This window comes from Triticum urartu, chromosome 7A, assembly GCF_056163025.1.
Source record: "Triticum urartu cultivar PI428250 chromosome 7A, HENAU_Tu73, whole genome shotgun sequence".
In the NCBI taxonomy this organism is placed as follows: Eukaryota; Viridiplantae; Streptophyta; class Magnoliopsida; order Poales; family Poaceae; genus Triticum; species Triticum urartu.
The window spans coordinates 4861146-4884692 of NC_141879.1; the positions used below are offsets into that span (position 1 = coordinate 4861146).

The following is a 23547-nucleotide window of genomic DNA, read 5'->3' on the forward strand; positions in this document are numbered from 1 at the left end:
GGATTCATGCCATCAGTACACGCGCCGAGCACGAGGTTCCTTGCATCACATCCAAAATATTGATAGAAGTTGTTCAACGCTCTCCACTGGCTTCCATCCTTGACGTGTCTCAACTTCGGATCATCTCCATCGTTGGGCTTCTTCCTCTCCGCGTGCCAGCGCATTAGCTTTGCTTCCTTGGGATCTACAAAATACCTCTGGAGACTGGGAGTGATCGGTAAGTACCATACCACTTTCTGGGGACATTTCTTCCCAGCCTTCTTGTATCGAGAAGCATTGCACACCGGACAGCTTGTTTTTTCCGCGTGCTCCTTCCGATAAATTATGCAATCGTTGATGCATGCATGGTATCTAACGTGTGGCAGATCAAGAGGGCACACGATCTTCTTGGCCTCATCAACACTACTAGGACATAGATTACCCGCGGCAAGAACATCCTTTAGGTACTTGAGATGCTCATCGAGGCTAGTGTCGGTCCATTTGTTTTTAGCCTTCGTCTTCAGGAGTTGGAGCGTGAAACTCAAGCGGGTCACCTCAGGATTGCAACCATCATACAATGGAGTGTTCGAGTCTACCACCAGTTGCTCCAGCTTAGCCTCCTCTCTAGAAGCAGCTCTCTCAGTACTCGTCTCCTTGTGAAGCAATGCTTGAACATGAGGGTCCCGCATGATTGAACTTAGTACCGACGAACTCTGCTGCGTGGTGTCCATGTCGTTCTCTCCGCCGCCATGTCCGGCCTCTTCCCCGCCGCCATTATCGATCATCTCTTCGTCTTGCCCCGTGTCATCATTGCCTGCCCCGTCGGCATCCTCAACATCGTCATCCTCATCTTCAATTATCCACCGAGTATAGCCATCCATGAAACCATTCATGAGCAGGTGCGCTTCGACACGACCATCGTCATGGGGGTCGAGCCAAACTATTTCTTTGCATTTTCGACACGGACATAAAGCCTCTATCAGGTTATTTTCCTTCATGTCCTGCACCCCCGACCGCAACCACCTGTCCACCATCGTTCCACTAACCATCGTCAACTCTGCACGGTAATAATAAACAAATTGATTATAAAAATGCGTGCATTCATCAAAGTCATACAAAAATTCGGCATGACCTTCCTTAAAAATAGGACATATATAGATCTAGAGTTTGCCCGGAATTCGCCAAAATGGAAATAAATCGACATTTCGGCAAAACATAGGCAACTCAAAAGCACAATTTGGCGTCAACTCATGCCACACACAAAATTTCCATAAACATATCACACACACATAAACATATTTCCATTTTGCAAGAGCATGAAATTTTAATCACCTCTATCTCGAGATCGAGCACACGGTGGAGATGATGTTATAGGGAGATCAAAAGTGCACAAAGCTCTCTTCTTGACAAAGATAGATCTAGTTAGGGGGCAAATAGGTCACTTAACTAAATGCTACATCTACCTAGCTACCTAATTTGGGAGGAGACAACTTCAACTAGTGGAGGGGGAAGGAAAAAGAGAAAGGAGATGCATTAATGGAGGTGGTGTAGTTATAGCTAGGAGTAATGAAGAGAGAGAAAGGTAGGTAGAAGAGGGAGAGTAATGGGGAGAAGTATTGAGGAAGAAGAAGAGTGAGAGAGGGAGGATGTGGGAGGTAGGGGAAAGGGAGGAGAGGAGATGGCGAGGGGGAGGTGGAAAAAGGTGGTGGGTGCTGTGTCTTAGCAGTAGCGCGGGAGCAAAAGTGCGCTGCTGCTAAGAGCGTAGCAGCAGCGCGCTTTCCTATCACGCGCTACTGCTAAACGGGCCAACCGTGTGCACAATTTCAAAATTAGCAGCAGCGACGTGACTAAAAAGCACGCTACTACTAGGGCATTAGCAGCAGCGCGCTTCCTGACGCCGCGCTACTGATAAACTTAGGTTTTGTAGCAGCGCGGTTTAAACATCACGCGCTACTACTAAATTTGCACCAGTAGCGCGCTTTCCGTAACCGCGCTGCTACTAATTAGCAGCAGTGCCTCTTTTTATGCCGCGCTGCTGCTAAAATTCTGTGTATAAGGTTTTCCCTAGTAGTGCGGGAACGGCCCAGGCGTGCGTTCTCGCAGGAGAACGCGTCGACGACGTCGGTGGCGCAGGCAGTCCAAGACGGCGGCGAGGGCAAAGGCCCCGGCACGGACGCCGCGGCGACGACGGCCTAGTTTCTGGTGAGCGCGCCGGTGTCGAGTGACCGTAGCGGCGAGGCGTGGGCCTTTTTTCTGCGGGGAGGACGAGTGGAGAAGAGGAGCAGGCGGAGCTGTCGCAGGGGTTTGGTCCCGTGCCCGTGAGGGAGAGGAGAGGAGCAGCAGGACGGGGCCATCTTGTGAAATTTCTCAACAAAGATAATTCTACAGGATAGTCCAGGCTGTTTGTGATTAAATCTGTTAGTGTGTTGTTACTATGCTCTAAAAGTATTCTAAATTCAACAACCAAGCTATTCCTCATGAAATTGGCCCGGAAAGTTGGTTCTGGCCAAAGTCCAAGGTAGTGAGTTTTGTAAGATTGCCAAGGTTATTTGGGATGGGACCTGTTAGTGAATTATTTCTAAGAGACAACGAATCTAAGTTGGCCAAATAACCTAATTCTCGGGGAATGTGGCCGGAAAGTTGGTTATTGTCAAGATACAAGCCAATGATTTTTGTGAGATTGCCTAGGTTGTTTGGGATCGAGCCTGTCAGTGCGTTGTTGCTAAACACCAAGAAGTCTAAGCTGACTAAATAACCTAGTTCTCGTGGAATTTGCCCAAAAAATTGGTTATCCCGAAGGTACAAAATTCTGAGTTTCGTCAAATTTCCTATTCTATTTGGAATGGAGCTTGTTAGAGTGTTGTTGCCAAGCAACAAGTTCTCTAAGTTCACAAGGTAACCTAGTTCTCGTGGGATGTGCCCAGAAAATTGGTTGTTGTTAAGGTGCAAGGTCGTGAGTTTGGTCAAATTTCCTATGCTATTTGGGATGGAACCAATTAGTGTGTTGTTGCTAAGATACAAGTCCTCGAGTTTGGTCAAATTTCCTATGCTATTTGAGATAGAACCAGTTAGTGTGTTGTTACTAAGATACAAGTCCTCTAAATTCTCAAGGTAACCTAGTTCTTGAGGGATGTGCCCAAAAAGTTGGTTGCTGTCAAGCTTGTGAGTTTGGTCAAATTTCCTATGCTATTTGGGATGGAACCTGTTAGTGTGTTGTTGCTAAGTGCCACCTGTTCTAAGTTCTCAAGGTAACCTAGTTCTCGGGGGATGTGTCCAGAAAGTTTGTTCTGGAAAAGGTACAAAATAGTGAGTTTTGTCAAATTGCCTAGGCTATTTGGAATGGAACCTGAGAATATGTTTTCACTAAGATCCAGGTACTGCAAGTTCCCAAGGTAATCTAATTTCTGTGGAATTAGCCCGGAAAGTTTGTTGCCCCAGAGACTTAACACGGTGAGCTTAGTCAAATTACGTAAATTTCTTGGAATGGAACCTGAGAGTGTGTTGGTGCCAAGTTGCAGGTCCTCTAAGTTTAGAAGGTAACCCAGTTCTCGTGGAATTTGTCCATAAAGTTGGTTACCGTAAAGGTATAAGGAAGTGAGTTTGGTCAAACCACCTATGTTACTTGGTATTTTACTGGAAAGATTATTACTAGACAACTCTAATGCAACTAAGTGCTTCATGTGTCCTATTTCGCAAGGGATATGTATGACCAACCAACTGATTGCTTGACAGGTCGAGGCGCGTCAGGGTCCTCAAGGCCGAGAAGTTGAGGGACTCCAGAGTCCCTCCCAATTGCATGGTGCGCAGAGCGATGCCAGTGATCACCGGCCGCCGCCGACACCAGTGCAGACTGGTATCGCAAGTGATGCCGCGCCAATTGCAGGGCGCTGACGTGTTTCCCCAGGACCACAGGGCGTGCCGGCTTTGGTTGTCGAGGCTATCTTTCCAGACGAGGAGTGCTCTTGCTTGTCCTCTGAGCACCACTGCATCCGAGGCAAACGCAGTAGAGGTGGCCATCATCATCATCAATAGTATGGTGAAGATGAGAGTGGCAAGCATTTTGGGTGGTGGCTCCATCACCATGACTAGCTAGCTAGGATAGAATTGGCTCTGGTTCTGGTTCTGAGTGCTGATGGCAGCTCATTAAATAGTCGAGCACACATCTGTTGATATGTTAACGGAGAATACACGTCAAAGAAGAGAACAACCGTGGCCACGGAATTCTGCAGAACATGCCATGCTTGATGGAGTGTAGCCAGGACAGTTACGGCCAGCTCCAGCTAAGGGTCAAGTCATTCGTGTCGGAGGCATGCATGTGCATACTGATTTGCGGATGTCTGAGTTGCACGTCTCACACGGCACAACAATGTTGTACTAGCTTCCAAACATTCGATGGATACATAGACCAAACCAGGCCGCAGAACGAGTGCTGTCGCTCTTGTTGCTTAACCCGGAGAATGGAAGACTATAAATTGTACTACAGACTTGAAGCATCCAAGGCTAAGATAATACTCCCCCTTTCTCATGTATACTAGTTTGTAAAAGCCGATCAACAAGATTATGAAATATTCAAGGCTAAAATAATGTCGGTAAAAGATTTGCAGTCAATGGTACATCGCCATGATGCTTTTTCGCGCACAACGACAATGAAGTCGTGAACACAACCACGCCACCTTTGTCCATATGTTAACGGGGTACATGTCAAAGAATAGAATAATTGATCAACCTTGGCCATGCAAGTCTAGAGTCTAGACCGTACGCAGACCGCCCGTATGAGAGTCTACAGAACCTGACGTGCCCGTATGAGAGTATACATGCATGAGAGTTACGGCCAGCTCCAGCTAGCGGTCAATTCATTCATGTTGGAGCAATGTGCATACCGATCTGTGGATGGCTGTGTTGCACCTCTTACACGGCAATATATGCTGTATGTAGATTATTCCAACACTTTGACTTGCTAACGTAACCAAAATACCTAACAGAAAGTCAGAAACTAAAAGCTAGATTAATTTTCTGCAGATGTACAAAACACACATAAAGCTACACAGGCTGCTGCCTAGCATTACGGAGACGATTTAACAGGAAATGGTCAAAATTGAGTATCGCCAAAAATTAGGAGTAAAACAGATTAGTGGGACTGAACAAAGAACAAACTTCAGATGTTAATGTAAGCTTACCTCGTTCATAACAGATCACCGATCTGAGAGACATCCAAGACGTGGCCGATGACGACGAGCTGGTGGGTTGAATTCTTCTTAAGTTCCTGGGGGCACGCACGGATGGTATAAAAAAGAGGAGACATGAGTGAGTTCAAGAGGAAGTGCCTGCATAAATAAACATCTCAAGGCTTCTTCAGTTGCTACCTGCTTTTTTTGCTGTAATTCTGCCGTACAGGGATACATATGCTTCCACATTACATGAAACTTCATCTTCCAATGATGCTGTTGAATTGAATTGCAAACCTGATGACTGTTCACTTGTAAATTCTATTGGTGGCACCATAGGTCTGCTGTGATCACGATCTTATCCTTTTGTTGCACCTACTGTTGGAAACCTGCTTTGCTCTGCTTTCGAACTCTGAATACCTGCATGTCGCAACCTCTTCTTCGGCTCTGTTTTCTGAACTGTCCTTTCCCTCCTCTACTCCTTTGCTTTCCTCTGTTTTCTCAACTCTGAATATTTGCATGTCGCTTCCTCTTCTTTTGCTCTGTTTTCTCAACTCTGAATATTTGGTTGTAGCCGCTGTGAAACCCTACGCTCGCTGCTTCTGCGGCATCTCTTTCGCTATCGACTCCTCTGCACCAGAGTCGAGAGAGACACCCACGTGTCAGTGGCAGGTGTGCAGAGGTAGCACCTCGGAGGGTTGGGGCAAGCCACCTAGAAGTGCCCGGACAGTCCGCAGTTGAAACACGGCGGACCGTCCGTGGCGGGAGTGGAGCCCGGAGGTGGAGCGGCCGCGCCGGCGGAGGATGTGGCAGCCGGGGGGCGGGGAGGTCCCTTCTTCTTCTTCTTCTTGGCGCCGTGGCGCCCCCGGTTCCCGTTTCCCCCATTGGGCGGCGCGAACGAAGCTTGGGAGCGGGGGGGTTGGTAGCGGCTGGTGGCCGGGGCGGCGGTGACGGCGGAGAGGGGCTGCTGCCGGGGAGATGGAGACCGGTCCCGACAGCGAGACGGGGAGGGAGACCGCTGCCGGGAGGAATGCCGGGACCCCCTAGCCGGAGATCGGCCGCGCTCCCGCGAGTCAGCCCGAGGGGGCGAGCGGCGCGCTGGGGACCGAGAGCGGCGGTCGTCCCGGGCAGAGGACCGGCGGGCGGCGCGGGGGGGGGGGAGGGGGGAGAGCGGTGGGCGCCACGAGCCGGAGAGCGGCGAGCTAGGCGGGAGTCAAGTTCCTGACAGAGGTCGACCTCCCTCCGGAGAGCATCCGGCGACGGACGAGGAGGAGCCCGGTGATCGTCTGCACGGTGCTTGGGGCGGCCTGCCCCGTCATCCCACTCACGGGTCATGGTCGGCGAGGGAGCAGGGGAGGGTGAGCGGGAGCCGGCAGGGCCGACGAGCCGGGGGGTGGCGACGGGCAAGGCAGCGTCGGGGGGAGCTTGGGGCGACACGAGAGAAATTGGCTGGCGAGGGAACCCAAGAGGCGACCAAATGGACCGCCTCATTGGGCCGAGGCCCACCTAGGGGCGGGGCTGGGCCGCGAGGGGGGGGAGGAGGCCCAGAGGTCCTGGCCAGCGCGAGCCCAGCGGCCTGCAAGACCCGCTGTAGCCCAGGAGCTGAAGCCCGAGGGGAAGCAGTGGGCAGGCGGCCCACCACGAGCGCGGCCTGGTAGGACCAGCCAAGGGAAACCAAGCGAGGGGCGAGGGTTTCCCCCTGCACCGTCGCGGAGGTCGCCGGCGGGGGCGGCGAGGCCAGGCCGAGGCGCGCAAGACGCCGGGATGCGGAGGCACGGCGGCGCCGAAGGCCAAGATGAATGGGCGAAAAGGGGACCGCCTATAGACCACCGACGAGAGCGTTGTCGAGGGCGTCGCCGGGGCGCCGGCCGGAGCAGGGGAGAGAGCAGGGGAGGACAGAGTCGATCAGTCGATACTGATGATCTCCAGGAGGCGCGCGCGAGGCCGCGGTCGGCCCGGCCGGCGACGCCCCACCGAACAGAACGGCGACCCCGACGGCGAGAGCCCGAGCCCAAGGCCGCACCTTTCACCTGCGCCGACCGAGGCGCGCCCGAAGGCTGGCGCCGGCGCCGGGCATCCCCGCGGGTAGCCAGACTCCCACCCCTGGGAGTCGAGCCACCGGCAGGAACAGCCCGAGGCGGCCGAGTCGGAGCCTTGGGGGGGAACGCGGTCGCGGTAGATGACCGGGCCCCCCGCGGCGAGGTCATCGGCTTCCGCGAGGTCGGCCCAGACCACGCGCGACGAGGCGGCGGGGGGAGTCGGCGGCGGAGCGGCCGGGAAGGGCCCCAGCGGGCGATTGGGGGCCCAGGAAGGGGAGGGGGGCTGAGCCAGCGGCGGAGCCGCCGGGTCGCCCAGTGCGTCGCCCGGCGCGTCGCCAGAGCTCGAGGGATCCATGCTCATGTTTCAGTTTTAAGTCGATGGTCAACTTGTGTGTTCGATTTATATGAACTGATACTTCTGTTAGTCTATCTTTGGGGTCGCGTTTGACTGTTTGAGTGCTTTTCTTTTCTGTCGGGCTGAACAAATCAGGAATACTATTCAAAATTTGGAATTATGTTTCTTATGGAACCTTTTCCTAGTCGAGCGCTACGTCTTGTCATAAGTTTGTTGTGGATTCAGGAATCGAGGCATATAAAAGCAAGTCATCACCCTTACGCTGCTCAAAGAGGTCTCGGGCCTGCTGTGGCAGCTCATGTCACCACCACTGTTACTAAAACACACGACACCAGTTGAAGAGAAAATCCCTGAAGAAACATGTGTGTGTGTTTTTTTTAGGAATCAACATGCGGTTTTTTTTAGTCAGTAGCTGTTCTTTTCTGTTGCGATTTGGATTCCAGTAAGGTTTTGACGCTCTCCCCGGTGTTCCTATGATCTTTCATCTTCAATGCCCAACTTTTTTCTGTACCGTAGCACGTTACTGTCTGCTACTAGTATTTGTGAACATAAAAAAAGGAAGTGCCTGCATAAAAAGAGGAGACATGAGTGAGTTCAAGAGGAAGTGCCTGCATAAATAAACATCTCAAGGCTTCTTGAGTTGCTACCTGCTGTTTTGCTGTAATTCTGCCGTCCAGGGATACAGATGCTTCCACATTACATGAGACTTCATCTTCCAATGATGCTATGAATTGAATTGCAAACCTGATGACTGTTCACTTGTAAATTCTATTAGCGGCAGTACAGTTCTGCTGTGATCACGATCTTATCCTTTTGTTGCAGCTACTGTTGGACACCTGATGACTGTTCATCTGCTTTGCTCTGCTTTCGAACTCTGAATACTTGCATGTCGCAACCTCTGCTACCGCTTTCCCTCCTCTACGCCTTTGCTTTCCTCTGTTTTGTCAAGTCTGAATATTTGCATGCCGCTTCCTCTGCTTTTGCTTTGTTTTCTGAACTCTGAACATTCGGCTGTAGACATCGGCGAAACCGTTTGCTCGCTGCTTCTCCGGCATCTCTTTCTCTATCAACTCCTCTGCACCAGAGTCGAGAAAGACGCCCACGTGTCAGTGGCAGGTGTGCTCGCACGACGCAGCGTGGATCCAACGGCCACGGAAACTCGGTTGCTATTTAGAATGTCTTTTTCTTTTACACCATGCCTTTTTTTTCAGGTGGCTGGCTCTGCTATGTTAAATCAATTTATTTTTGCTTTGAGGGCTCAATTTGTCTGTGTTGGTACCAATGTAGTGTCACCACCATATATATTTCAAAGAAAAATTATTGCTCTGTCTTAACCAAAGCTAATAAGCATTCATGCATGCATGTATGTATATGGTATAGTAGCGTGCAGACAGAAATCGGTTCATAGAAGCTTCCGGTCCAAAATAACAGGGAGCATGCCGAATAAATCGGTGCAGTACTAGACGGCAACATCACAAGTTTATATATCCACTCCAACTCTTGAGAACAATCGTAAGCTTGGAGTACCATATGATTACCAAAGCACCCATGAGACTATATCATTTCATGTTTCATCAGCCAAACATAAATTAAGCTTTTAATTTTGATTTAGTTCATAACGTTCCATAAAAAAAGCACTCATGACAGTATATAGTTACCAAAGCACTAATGACATGGTGTACGTCAGCTTAAATTTTGATTTACTTAATGTTCCTGCAATTACATTTAAGCTGGGTGGTTTATAATAAAATTGTTGTTTGTCCCTGGCTGTAAATCAATCAAGATTTGTAAACCTTGCGTGGTGTGGTGTGTGCCAGTGTGTGTGATTGATGAACCATATAAACTGAGCTTGATTTGTGTGTTTTGATGGAACAAGAAATGTTATGCTATCATCAGTGCTTTGTTAAATACTCCTATATGGTTATTTGCGATTTGTCCATAAGAGTTTGAGTGGATAATCTTGCAGGGCTACCATCATAGTAGTACTGATATCATTTTCTTCATGATGTCGGCCTCTGATCAATTCGGCAGATCCATGACTTGAATTTACTCTAGTAGGAGTAGGTTTCATTCAGACAATGAACTGTAAGTCAAGTCATTCCATCGGCAACCGTACGTGTCAACCTGCTGATCCCCGAAGAACGGATGGCGTGCAACATGTGATTCCCGTACGTGTCCGTTATTTATCTCCATGCGGCGAGCCTCCAGGTTTTCTAGCTGGGTTCCCTTCTTCGGAGTCATTGGCGCGAGACCATGGAGGGGTGAGGACGAATTCGAGGAGCAAGAGTTAATCCATTTCCTGTGCCACATCAAACGTATTGGGGCGGTTCAGGGTGACGAGGTGTGCGGCGATTACGACTCCCAATGTGAGTAACTTTTTGGTGGCATATTTTTTGTCTAAGTTCTAGTGAACATGGTCTTTTAATTTGCCAGATATGTGATCTAGAGAAGCATGTGTTGTGGATTCTTCTCCAGGTTAGTGGGTCTCTATTTTAAAACTCTCTACTATTTGCCCCTTTCCTTTTGTCCGGGCCATTTTATTTGCCAAGTCCAGGCAGGGGGTGGGCAGGGCAATTTTTTTCTAACTGCAAAGGCAAATCGTGAACTAGACACGTCTGACATCATCATTGGACAAAAAATTCGACTTATACTAAAATGAAAATCAGTAGACAGTTGATGGAAAATTCCAAAACAAAAGGACTTACTAAATCGCACCAGAGTTTTGGTGGTCGTCCGGCGATTCGCATAAGCACCTGTGGCTCCTTGTTTCATTTGTAAATCGTCCCAATCAAAATGGTGGAAATAATTATATGTGAAAGAACATGGTGGTTATTTTCCTCATCGTGCCTATCTCCATATGCTTGCACATATCTCCATCGTACTCTAATTTCCTATGTCACTTTTGCATTGATGTAAAGCAATGCAACTATGGATTTGTCAAAAATTGGTAGACAATATCTCCCACTCACTCTAACCATATATTGTTCTTTCAATAGATAATTGTGTTGTATTTAGTACCGTATGTTTGCTACTCACCAGATGATAATTCAGAAGTCATCAACCATGCAATAGAAACCACACATCAATGCTCGGGGTGATTCAGTATAGGAAAAGGACATATGTTTCTAAACATTCCACTTTCTGCTAATTAATTATTGGAATTGATTCCCATGCATAAACACATAGCAAATCAAATTGACTTGCGAATTTTGGATTTATTATCATCACTAATTGGCCAGACCCAACTAAATCCAACATGTGATACTTACTTTAATCCCTGTGATCGCCCCAGTGCCTTCTCAATGACAGGTTTACTCATTCCATGCAAGAAGGAGCAACAAAATGATCCACACGTACCACTGCCATGATCTGATTCTGATTAGTAAATCCCCCCACATATAAATGAACATTATGTGCTACTTGACTATTAAGCAGAAAATTTATATCCAATATTTATAAATTAATGTCGGGGCAGAAATTTTTTGCAAGGAAAATCAAATAACACATCAATAGTTCACCTCATTAATTTTCAAATCTTTAGAAATTAATGCTAGATCAGAAAATTTCTGTGACGAGACTAGAATAGGAAGGCATAAATGACTATGAGAGGAAGGAGGTGAGAAAACTTCCATATAAATACAGTACACATCGTATGATAGACCGCCAACCAGATTAAGAAATAGCCATGGCTCGTAAGGTTTTCGTCGTTGTTGTGGCATCCATCCTCATATTGGCGCTCCTCATGTCTTGTGGTAATAAGAAGATAATGGTACCTCCTCTCCATATAAGAGTTTTGTACATTTAAATAGAATAAAACTACTTTCTTCGTTTGCAGACGTGGTTCAAAGCACATGCCATGACTATACCAGCAAGGTCCGTTGTGGTGACTCCGCAACTTGTTCTTGGTGGTGCAAGTACAGCGGTTATAGTGCTGGTCGCTGCAATAAACGTTTATGTGTGTGCACGGACTGCGGGCGGCACGTGATGGGTTCTACTTGATTAGTTCCTTTGTATCCGAAAATTTATTTGGTGATCAGGGGCTTACAAAATCGCACCTGAGTTTTGGTGGCCGTCCGATTCGCATAAGCACATGTGGCTCTGGGACGCAGGGAGCAGAGGAGCCGAGAGAGAAAAGATGCCAGAGAGGCACGGCAATGGTTCTGCCGGCGGCTGTGGCGGAGGTTGCCTGGTGCCAGCGCCGGCGTGGGCGGCATCCTGTCCCTGAGCTCGAATGCAGTCAGTCAGTCGCGGCTTGAACTGTAAGTGTTCAACTGTATGTGGGCCCGCAGTGCCTCTGGCCAGAGTTTTCTTCATGTTGCTGTCAGAAAGTGGAGTCTCAACGTGGTGGATTACGTACGGACGGAACAAACCTTATTTCAAATTCTCAACATGACAGCTGTTAAGAGTGGGAATGAGCGTTCCTTCTGCAGTTTAATGAATTACATCAGAGTTTGTTTGAGTATCTCAAACAACGAGGGGGACACACCTCTAGATCTTGCCGACTTCAACGTTGAACCTGGACTCTTTAATTTGATGGTACGCAGCCTTGCATGTATATTTACCTATCAATTTTCTTACAAAGTTGCTCTCCCATGTCTAATAGCAAAGCAATTTTTTTCCTTGATTATGCTCCAGGATTCGAAAACATTGATGTATCGTCACTTGAAACTGGCTCGATCTGATTATGGTACTCTCTCCATCCGAAAATACTTGTAGGAGAAATGGATGTATCTAGACGTATTTTAGTTCTATATTTATTTATTTCTCCGACAAGTATTTGCGTACGGAGGGAGTATTTAACGATGGGATGAATTCAATGATAACATGACAGGAAAAGTTGATGAGGCAAAACGATCCGAATCAATTAGCAAGTATGCGGGACTTATGGCTGTCTGCGCACTTGTCATTCTAAATACAGTATGTCGGTTACGGCATTTTTTAGTGTTGGAGGGCCACCTATTATGCGTTGGCGGAAACGTCTTACCCGATTTAGGGCGACGTGCTGCATGTTTAATAGGCAGGGTGTGAGCCTGAGATACGCGTACAGAGTGGGTTGAGATACAACTTGATGAGGAAGAAAGATAAGAAGATAAGAGGATAAGCTAGCTAGTAGTTACAACAGAATATATCATGCGCCTATAGCTATCCTTGTGAAGTACTCAACCTCCCGTACGTATTCTGTACGTGACACATGCGGGATACGTTCATGTGTTTAACACCCTCCCTTAATCACAGCTTGGTCAAGTTGAGATTACGTTTGAATTCTTCAAAACTCCGTACAGGCAATGCCTTTGTGAATCCATCTGCAACTTGATCTTTGGAGTGCACGAACCGAATGTCAAGTTGCTTCTGAGCACCCCTTTCCCTGACAAAGTGAAAATCAATTTCTATATGTTTTGTTCTAGCATGAAAGACTGGATTTGCAGAGAGATAGGTGGCACCAAGATTGTCACACCATAGACATGGTGCTCGTGTGTTTTTCACACCAAGTTCTTTCAACATAGACTAAACCCATATAATCTCTGCTGTAGCATTTGCTAATGCTTTGTATTCGGCCTCTGTACTTGATCTGGAGACAGTAGCTTGCTTTCGTGCACACCATGATATTAAGTTAGGTCCAAAGAATACAGCAAACCTACCAGTTGACCTCCTGTCATCCAAGCATCCTGCCCAATCTGAATCAGAGAATGCACTGACAAGTGTTGAAGGTGATTTGCTAAAGTTTAGACCAATGCTCAAAGTATGTTTGACATATCTAACTATGCGTTTTGCAGCAGTGAGATGAACAGTGGTGGGTGCATGAAGAAACTGACAAACTTTGTTAACTGCAAAGGAAATGTCAGGTCTAGTAAGAGTGAGATATTGTAATGCTCCCACCAAACTTCTGTATCTTGTGCTGTCTTCTTGATCCAAGAGTGTCCCTTCTGTGAGAGATAGTTTTTCTGAACTGGATAGTGGAGCAGGAGATGGCTTACAGTCTTTCAAACCAGCCTTTTTTACCAGATCAGTTGCATACTTCTCTTGAGAAAGATGGAGTCCATCATTGTTTCTCTTTACCTCAATCCCAAGGAAGAAGTGCAAGTCTCCAAGATCCTTCAAGGCAAAATCTGCACTCAAGTCCTTCAAGAGCCCTGTGATTGCTTCATCAGATGATCTTGTCACAATAATATCATCAACATAGATGAGGACAAATATGCATGTGTTGGACTTGTTGTAAATAAACAATGAAGTGTCAGACTTGGAAGGAACAAAGCCAAGTGCCTGCATCTTGTGACAGAGACGTGAATACCATGCCCTTGGAGCTTGCTTTAACCCATATAGTGCTTTGTCAAGTTTGCACACATAGGATGGAGCATTCTTACTTACAAACCCAGGAGGTTGCTTCATGTACACTTCCTCTTCCAGAACACCATGGAGGAACGCGTTCTGTACATCTAGCTGTCTGAGACTCCAGACCCTAGAAACAGCAATAGACAGGACAAGGCAAATGGTAGCAGCTTTTACAACTGGACTAAACGTGTCCTCATAATCTATGCCATATCTTTGTTTAAAGCCCTTCGCAACAAGTCTAGCTTTATAACGATCAATGGTTCCATCAGATTTTCTCTTAATCCTGAATACCCACTTGCAGTCAATCAAGTTTTTACCTTGCTGTGGAGGAACCAGATGCCATGTTTTATTTTTCTTCAATGCCATGTACTCTTCATTCATAGCTTTCTTCCATTTCTCATTACCAAGTGCTTCTTCAACCGTGTTTGGTTCACCTGGTTCTCCTGTAGAACAGATCATACCATATTTAACTACGTGTTTATAGTTCACAGGTTTCGTTACCCCTTTTTGCAGTCGTGTGCGTCGCGGTGATGCCGCAGCCTCATCCATAGCCATAGAAGATCCTGTCTCATGTACAGGAGTTCCAGCCGGAGCCGGTTCCGAGGAGGATCCCCTGGGTGCAGCAGCCCGAGCTGTCTCAGCGGGATTTTCTGCGGTTTGTGGCTGAACTGCATCGCCTGGAGAGACCACAGAGGATCCCAGCCTCTGGATCGGCCCATCATTGTGCAATGATGGCGAATCAACGCTAGGGGCCGCGTCAGGGCCCGCACGAGGGTCCGCATCGATGGAGCGAACTGGAGCACGCCGCTTGTAGCACACTGGCTGGCCGCGGTAGCGTGTGCCGTCTGCGCCATCCATGCATCGCCAGTTGGCAGCAGGAGATTGGCGCGTCACTGGGTCCGCGTCACGACCAACGGGAGGCGACCGCGTGCCGTCTGTGGAGCCGGGCGCTGCGGTGCATGCGCCTGCAGCCGCAGCCGCGCTGGATCCTGAGGGGAATCTCGCGTCTGCTGCAACCGATCCCGAGGTGGATCGGATTTCCTGACGCTGCGCTGATCCCGAGGAGATCTTGTCTCCTGTTTCTAAACACATGAAATAAGGGCCAAAATTTGCTCTTTCTTCTTCATTTTTTTCACCATTTCTTCCAGATTCTGTTCCTGTTTCATCACCACACGACTCATGCAACATATCAGCAGGATTAGTCAACAAGTGATCATCAGTATCGTTCCCCCCTTGATCACAACCGATGAGATGTGAGGGCAAAAGAAGAATTTCTTTGCGAAGAAGCGCACCGGCATTAGGATGAAGATCAGCAAAGGGAAACTGCGTTTCATCGAATACGACATCCCTAGAGATATAGACTCGACCCGTGGAGACCTCGAGACACTTGACACCTTTGTGTTGAGAGCTATATCCAAGGAACACACATTTGGTGGAACGAAACATGAGTTTCCGTTTGTTGTAGGGATGAAGATTGGGCCAGCATGCGCACCCAAAAACACGAAGAGATTGGTAGTTTGGTTTTTCATGAAGGAGTCTTTCTAGGGGTGTTTCATTATGGATGACACGACTAGGAAGAATGTTTATGAGGTGGACGGCTGTGAGAAAGGCCTCATCCCAGAATTTAAGAGGCATGGATGCTCCTGCAAGAAGGGCAAGACCAACTTCAACTATGTGACGATGTTTTCGTTCGGCGGAGCCGTTCTGCTGGTGGGCATGAGGGCATGATACGTGGTGTGATATGCCAAGAGTTTGGAAGAACGAGTTTAACTTCTCGTACTCCCCTCCCCAGTCTGATTGGACAGCAATTATTTTGCTGTCGAACTTGCGTTCAACAAGAGCTTTAAAGTTTTGAAAAACTTGAAACACTTCGGATCTATGCTTAAGGAGATAAATCCACGAGAATTTGCTATAGTCATCAATGAAACTGACGTAATACAAGTGTCTACCAACAGAGGTTGGGGCCGGACCCCATACATCAGAAAAGATAAGTTGCAATGGTTTGGTAGAAACACTAGTAGATACGGGATACGGCAATTGATGACTTTTTGCTCTTTGGCACGAATCACAAATAGTTTCATTATGTCGCTCAACCACAAACGGGAGCTTATTTTTCCTAAGCAATTTTTCAACTAGAGAGAAAGAAGCATGTCCTAATCTATCATGCCACCGGGTTGATGAAAGCTTGGTAACACCATAGACTTGTTTATTGAATCTTCTATGCACTGGGATCAACGAATAAAGCCCTCGAACACATCTACCTCGATAGAGAATTTTCTTCGTTTCCTGATCCTTAATCAAAAAGAAAAATGGGTGAAACTCAAGGAAGACATGATTATCTAAGGCAATACGGTGAACAGAAAGAAGACTTTTGGCAGCACTAGGAACATGCAAGATTTTCTTGAGATGAATATTGCGACTATAGGGGTACTAAATATTGAATGACCAATGTGATTAATCCGCATACCTTCTCCACTGGCCGTGTGGATTTGATCCTTTCCACAGTACCTTTCCTTCATGGTCACCTTCTCAAGTTCGTTGGTGATGTGGTTGGTTGCGCCGCTATCGACATACCAGTTGGTGTCGATGCCATAGGAGCCGTCGGCCGCCGCAGCGATCTTGTCATCATCTTGGGAGTCATCCTCGTCCTCATCATAACGGTACCAGCAATCTTTTGTGGTGTGGCCCGGCTTACCACATATCTAGCAGCGAGGCGCGTCCGGACGAGATCGACCAGAACCGCTTCCGCCGCCGCGGCGAGCCTTGTTGTTGGAGTGCCCGCCGTTGTTGCCGCTGCCGCCAGACCGCCCCCTGCCGCGGGAAGAGCCGCGGGAACGGCCACCACCACGGCCGCGAGTTGCAGTGTTTGCCGAGGACTTGAAGGAGTGGCCGCCCGCACCGTGGAACTGCGCCATGCGTTGGTCGAAGTTGCTGAGCATGGCGAAGATCTCATCGAGGGAGGCGGGGGAGACGCGAGCGTCGAGGGCTGAGACCAGGGGCTGGTACTCCGGATCCAGCCCATGGAGGATGTAGGAGATCAGCTCATCATCCTGGATCGGCTTACCCACCGCGGCCAGCTCGTTGGCGAGGCCACGCATGTAGGCAAAGTAGGTGGCGGCGGATTGGGTACCTTTCTGCGTGTTGATGAGGGAGGTGCGGATGTTGTTGACGCGGCTCAGCGACTGCGACGAGTACATGCCCGCCAGCGTCGTCCAGAGCGCGTTCGCCATGGTGACCGCGGTCACCGTGACCAGCACATCCTTGGAGAGGTTGCTGAGGAGGAACCCGAGCACCTGCTCGTCCTCCCGAACCCAAAGAGGGTGGAGAGGGTTGGGCTCGAAGGTGTCCTTGTCCTTGGCGGCGTGGAGCTTGGCCGGCTCCGGTGACGTGCCGTCGATGTAGCCGAAGACACCGGCGCCACGCAGTTGGGGTGTGATCTGCGTGCGCCACAACACGTAATTCGTGCGGGAAAGCTTCTCGATGACCTACCCACTGAGATTGGAGTGGGCGACACCGGAGGAGGAAGACATGGTTTCGGCACAGGTGGAGGTGGAGGCTAGATGGGAAGTAGGAAGGCTCTGATTACCATGTGCGTTGGCGGAAACGTCTTACCCGATCTAGGGCGACGTGCTGAATGTTTAATAGGCAGGGTGCGAGCCTGAGATACGCGTACAGAGTCGGTTGAGATACAACTTGACGAGGAAGAAAGATAAGAAGATAAGAGGATAAGCTAGCTAGTAGTTACAACAGAATATATCATGCGCCTATAGCTATCCTTGTGAAATACTCAACCTCCCGTACGTATTCTGTACATGACACATGCGGGATACGATCATGTGTTTAACACCTATACCTAACACTGGTTCCGTTGCTTCTGCTCCTCTTCCTACTGCTTCTCGGAAATATCAGCTACCTGAAGATTTTAAATTGCTAATCATCTGGGATGCCATTGCATTTGCGTCATCTGCAGTCTCTGCATTTTGCTGCATGCTCGCAGGGCTTTACTCAACTAGGTAGGAAATGCGGCTTGCCGCACCCGACAGCGATGCTGCCAAGTACAGTCATATCCTATCCGGTAACTATCCGGCAGTAGTCATTGAGACATACTCCCTCCGTTCCGATTTACTCGTCGTGGTTTTAGTTTGAATTTGAACTAAAACCACAACGAGTAAATCGGAACGGAGGGAGTAGCAAATATTAAAAAAAGCATGATACTGATTCAGTACAATACCATATACATATCATTATCTAAGAACTGGCTTAAGAAAAATTTAGACTACTAAAATGTCTCTATTCTGATGGAGCCTCCAAAAACAAAGCAACTAAAGCATTGCATTTAAAATTTAAACATAGCGATATAGTTTCAGTGCAATATAACACAACAAAGCATTATATATGACCCAAGAGAAGAATTGGAATTGCAACTTGTCACACCCCTCTTGCCCCCAGCCATATCCAACCCAGTAAGACATGGTTTATATTCCATAGGTTCAGAGAACAAAATTATCCATAGCACTATAGTCCATTACATGCCAATGGTCCATTTTTTATACTAAACACATCAGGGTTTAGCATGCTGTACCAAAAAAAGCAACAAAGATTGTTCACTGTAACTAATTCGCAATGCTTTATCAAAGCATAGGAGTAAACTATATAGTTAACTATTTAAGATAGATAGCCTTGTCCACTGAACCCAGAACCCGCCGCCAATCACTTGAATCCAGAGTTTCATACCCACATAATTTCTGAGTAGCACAAAAGTCTGGTGAGAATCTAGATCAGAAGAAATTGATAGGCTATTGAATATAAGCAGAAGTCTAAAAGTTGTTGTTAGGCTTTTTCATCATGAAGACACAAAATATTAATACAATGGATAAAAACCGACTGACCAAAGACAGATAGAAAAGCATATGCACATAGGAACCAAAACCAACATAATCTGTATGATCATTCACAGTAGGTCCGTAACATAAACCACATTACTTTTCTGTATCATCATAAAACATCAAACATTTCATAGATACTCATATAATATACCTAAAACGCTAAAACATGTTGATGGCCAGCACATGTCTGATCTTCTTTCTAACAAAGCATCGCAAGCCATACAAATAAACATGCTTTATCGCAAAAAGTTTTACAAACCAAGCATATACACATACTTGAGCATTGAAAAATGGATATAATAGTGGGAAAGGGTATAGTAGCAACAACAATTGTACTCACCTTTGTGTAGACAAAACAAATTAAATAAATCCACCCTTTAGTTGTCTTTTCTGCTGGATATCTCATATGCTTAACTCTGTTAGCAACCTGATGCAGATAAAAGAGAAGATTGATGCACATGAATAAAAACAAGAAATGTAAAAATAAGACGGGTATTTCTTTTGCAGTAAGAGCATTGTATTATAGAGTAATTGTTACCAAATACAATAACAAATAAGGGCCCAAACATCACTAAAAGGAGCTCTTGGGTTATGTTTGGATCTAGCAGATTTATGACGAAATAAGTCGAGCAGCCGCTAACATCACTAAAAGGAGCTAACTTTTCCCCTGGGACTACTTATTGCAGTCCTGGAAACGGTGCTCCAAATGAATGTTGTCATATTTTTCCATAGTAAATAATCCATTACAGCAGAAACCAGAAGCCAACATCAGTGTGGTTCGCAATAAGAGGAGGCCATTCTGTTCATGCCTAGCAGTAGCACAACAGCGAATCGAAGACAGCCTTGTGTTGTTATAAATACTTAGGAATTCAGAATGGGAAATTTAAGCAAGAAAATCACACTGGAGCTGTTATATTTACTTAGGAATTCAGATTACTGTGTTTCCTATGGAGGCCCTATAACCTGAATAAACGTAGCTGCACAGATGATCAAGTAAAAAAAGCTTTAGTAGATTCATGAAAGGCAGATGTGAAGATAAAAGGCATGACAGAACTGTCCAGATTTTGTATCAGCCAGTCATATATACAATCATTTTGCCTCTATAAAAATCATTGTAACGGTGGATTAATAAATTTGAGCAATTTTAAATTACACACAAAATATCTAAGACTAAGCTCTAGTTGGTGCACTTTAGAGAAGTTCAGTTCGGCGAAACTACGGAAGCAAAGGAAGATTTTTGAATTCCAAAGGTTGTATGATTATGTGAAATTTACACACCTAAAGGGACCATCTAAGCGCAAACCAGCCAAGAGATGCAAACTAACGAGGGCGTGATAATTTTTTGAAGAAACAAAGCAAACCAGGGTAAAAGAGAACATGTTATTTACTGATTATGTATATCTTATCCTATTATTGTTGTCATGATTTGCTTTCTCCTTAAGAAAATTGTTAGAGCTAGCAAGCGCAAACGAAAAATGAAGGAACCAGTAAAAGGAGCAACCGAAATGACCAAAGACTGAAGATGCTACAGGACCAAGAAGACTGCATCCAAAGTTTGATATTTCCATCAGCTTAATTATGTGACACGCATCTTTGACGCAGCCCTGCCTTTGAACTGTGTTCTGCGCCGCAGACAACACAAACTAAAACTGATAAAGTTGAGACAAATAAGGGTACATATGTTGTAGAAACCAGTGAATGGGTTCTTGAACCAAACTGGCAAACAAAGCTATATATCATGTCATAGTACTTGGCGCTGCAGATAACTAACTATACCAATTCATCCCACAATATATTTTACATGGATTTTTTTGCACAATGTTACTTCACAAACATGGATTGAAGATGGAATATTCACCATAAAAATACTTGCTTAAATGCAAAGCATCTACAAATTGATGCTACATGTAGCGAGTGCTAAACACACATGGGTTTACTTATTAGAAATAAGAGGGAGGAAGGGGCAGGTGAGGGAGAGGAACCTGGAGGTGCAGGGGCACGAATCTGGTCTGAGCTTGACCTTACTCCTGCTGCTGCTGGTGGCCATCTAGAAATTGGAGCCAGGGGAGTAAGAACAGGAAGGCGCGGAGCAATCGTGCCAGGTGGGCGTCGGTGCACCCACATCTCTTGGTCCATAACCTACCATCGCAGTGTAAGAGAACTGCCTGGTTATCACTCATCAGAACGACCGTCCAATGTGTAAGTTATTACAATAATAGATTGATTTCATTATTCTTTTCAGTAATCTCCATGTCGAATACATATATCAAATGAGTGAAGAAAAGTAAGTGTATGTTGACTCGTACTCGGATACTGAATGCAAGCCAGTTCATTGTGAATAACCAAACATATCTTTCTGACTCTTAAAATTTTTCCTTTCTTCCATCAACACAAATCATATCCTAAGTTCTCAAATCATCTAAAAATAAATGGAAGCGAAAACAAAACGACTTACTGCTTATTTTAAGAATGTGGTTTGATTCCCTCGAAAGCTCAATCACAGATCCCTTTGGTAATTTGTATTCATCCTTGAAAAGTGAAACAAAACTGCAGAAGATCAAGGTGTCAAAATCAGACGAGAAATTATATATTGATAGTTGAACTTGGTGAGCACAGCATATGTTAAGATTGGACAATATGACTAAACACAACAATGCAGCAAGTATCATTCAAATAAACCAATACTGACACACTTCAGTAATTGGGTTCACCATACTGCTATGAAGAATCTACTGTATAAAAGTGCAGCCAAAATCCACTGGCACGAACCATAACTCAAAAGTGCGAATTCGGTAGAGTTTTACAATTGTCGTCCCGGTCCTACATGATAAGAAGAAAATCATGCGGCTTACTATTTCAATGTAAGAATATTTACTGCAAGAACATGTCAGTAGAGACGAATGAATAGAAGGTTAAACGAATGAATAAATGTTTCTTGTGAGTCCTACCACAAGGCCTTCACCTGCAAGGCTGCAACAACGACCCAGACATCCCTTTAATAGATCCAATTGTACAACAGCAAAATGTAAATATGAAAGGGGCAAAGAAAAAGCGCAAGAGATAGGCCAAAACCAAGATCGTCGACCTTCTCTACCCAATCGACTACAGGGGTAGCATTTTCCTCTATCATTTATTTTCTTGAATGGCCATCACATCGATACTTCTCTAGGTTATCTCACCATAAAGAAATATAATTGCAAGGATATCTCCTTTTAAAGTGCTTAGTTGTTTAGCTTCGGCAAACTGAGGAATATTATGAGCTTTCATGAGAAGTATAGTACAAACCATGATGCTTGCCTTACAGACTGTGATGCCTCCCGGTGCCTGCAGGCTGCACACAGCCACACATAAGATGGATCCATGGAACCAATCGCTGACAACAACCTGCAAGAAGAACAGGGCGAGACCGCATGTCAGACGGTGATGGAAGAAGTGGCGCTGGCTGAGCGCAGTCAGAAGAGGCAGATCGAAGAAGAGAGAGGAAAACACACAATTTTTGAAGAAAATGGGCGAGTGCATCAAGAAGGACGACTGGATCAGAAGCTCACCTCGGCCACCTTCAGACCTGGCAATGGCCATCACATCCAGGATGTTGATGAGGAGAGATCGACGGCTCCCTCGCTGCACGGCCGTCGCCGTCGGCCAGCACGGATCCGGGGGGAGGCACGTCGACCTCGTCGTGTACGTGCACCTCCTTCGTGCACCACTACGTGGGGATGGATGGCCGCCCACCTCCTTCGTTGTCGGGCTCGGGAACGACAGTGGATCGCGTCAGCGAGCTGGATCCCGGCCGCCACGGCTGGATCTCGCCGCCTCGACTCGCGCGGGACATGTGTGAGGGACAGGAGGAGGAGGAGGAGGCTGAAGCCAGCCGGCGACGGAGAGGAGAATACGCGGGGCGGGGAAGGTGGTCGACGGGAGAGGAGGAGGCAGGGGTGGCGGCGCGAGCGACAGGAGGAAGAGAGAGGGGGGCGCGCGCCTGGCTCCTACCCTTGACGGCATGATGGGAGGGGGCGTGGCCGCGTGCCTCCCGGATGCCATGAACGGCGACGGAGCAGCCGATGGGGCGGCGGGGGTTGAGCAGCACGGGCACGGCGACCGAGCGGCGGAGGAGAGGACGGGAGGAGGAGAAGGCGAGGCTAGGGGGTGGAGGCGCGAGGGGGACGAGGCGAGCAGCGGCCGCGGTGAAGAGGGAGAAGGGGGAGGAGAACCGGACGCGGGGCGGTGGCGGCTGGAGTGAAGCAGAGGGGCGCAACGGAGGGCGAGTTCCTTTTATACGCCGACGTGTGAAAAGTCGAGAATGCCCTCTGTGGGGCACGAGATTTGCAGGCGGGGGTACGAACCTGAGCATAAGGCTCGATCCGACGGCCAGAACGCTCCATCTCGCGATCCGACGGCCCGGATCGCTCCATCTCGCGATCCGACGGCCAGGACGCGTCAGAGAGCTCGATCCGACGGTCCAGAATCCAAACGAACGGGAGAGCTTCATTTTGCTTCAGACTCTAACAAGGGGATGGACATTAGGATGGGCCATGCTTACCTTGAGATAGGGGGTTGTCCCTCTACGTCGCATCCTCTGCTAGCATGGTCAGCGTACGCTCTTGTTGATTCCCACATTACCAAATTCTTCAGTTGGTTGACACTTGTTGCACTTCTACCTATTGCAATACCATTCTTCGCCATGTACATGCTTCACGTACATACTTTGTTGCGTAGGCTCATACTCTTGACCATCATACTACCATCCAAAACATTCTGGAAAGAACTTCTGGATTTCTATCATACATGCGTCT

The 23547-nt window shown here is 47.3% G+C and overlaps 1 protein-coding gene, 1 long non-coding RNA gene and 1 pseudogene across 5 annotated transcripts; all 3 read right to left on the minus strand.

Annotated features, from left to right (window-relative positions):
- Positions 1-1050: 1050 nt before the first annotated feature.
- On the minus strand, positions 1051-4093 carry LOC147956721 (uncharacterized; annotated as a pseudogene).
- An 8674-nt stretch (positions 4094-12767) lies between these two features.
- On the minus strand, positions 12768-17857 carry LOC147956722 (uncharacterized). The gene is made up of 7 exons (XM_087531442.1): positions 17782-17857; positions 17670-17674; positions 16609-17305; positions 16336-16539; positions 13514-14311; positions 13138-13363; positions 12768-12903 (listed from the first exon to the last, which is right to left on the minus strand). The coding sequence occupies exons 1-7, from the start codon at positions 17855-17857 to the stop codon at positions 12768-12770; spliced, it is 2142 nt and encodes a 713-aa protein (XP_087387568.1).
- Positions 17858-18133: 276 nt separating this feature from the next.
- Positions 18134-22465, minus strand: LOC147956723 (uncharacterized). Of its 4 annotated transcripts, none has more exons than XR_015610915.1 (6): positions 22303-22465; positions 22040-22138; positions 21210-21301; positions 20737-20919; positions 19095-19181; positions 18134-18613 (listed from the first exon to the last, which is right to left on the minus strand). It is a non-coding gene; the product is annotated as an uncharacterized LOC147956723 (long non-coding RNA). The 4 variants fall into 4 exon arrangements; XR_015610916.1 differs by having other exon boundaries at positions 18135-18613; positions 22052-22138; XR_015610913.1 differs by having other exon boundaries at positions 18140-18613; positions 20737-20893.
- Between the last annotated feature and the right edge of the window lie 1082 nt (positions 22466-23547).

Excerpts from the sequence above, each read along its gene's own strand:
- LOC147956722 (XM_087531442.1), bottom strand. The coding sequence starts at position 17,857 with ATGCAGCAAAATGCAGAGACTGCAGATGACGCAAATGCAATGGCATCC. Across the intron at positions 14,312-16,335 it reads CCACACGGCCAGTGGAGAAG|GAGAACCAGGTGAACCAAAC; the intron begins GTATGCGGATTA and ends TCTGTTCTACAG. Across the intron at positions 12,904-13,137 it reads GGACCTAACTTAATATCATG|GGAAAGGGGTGCTCAGAAGC; the intron begins GTGTGCACGAAA and ends TCACTTTGTCAG.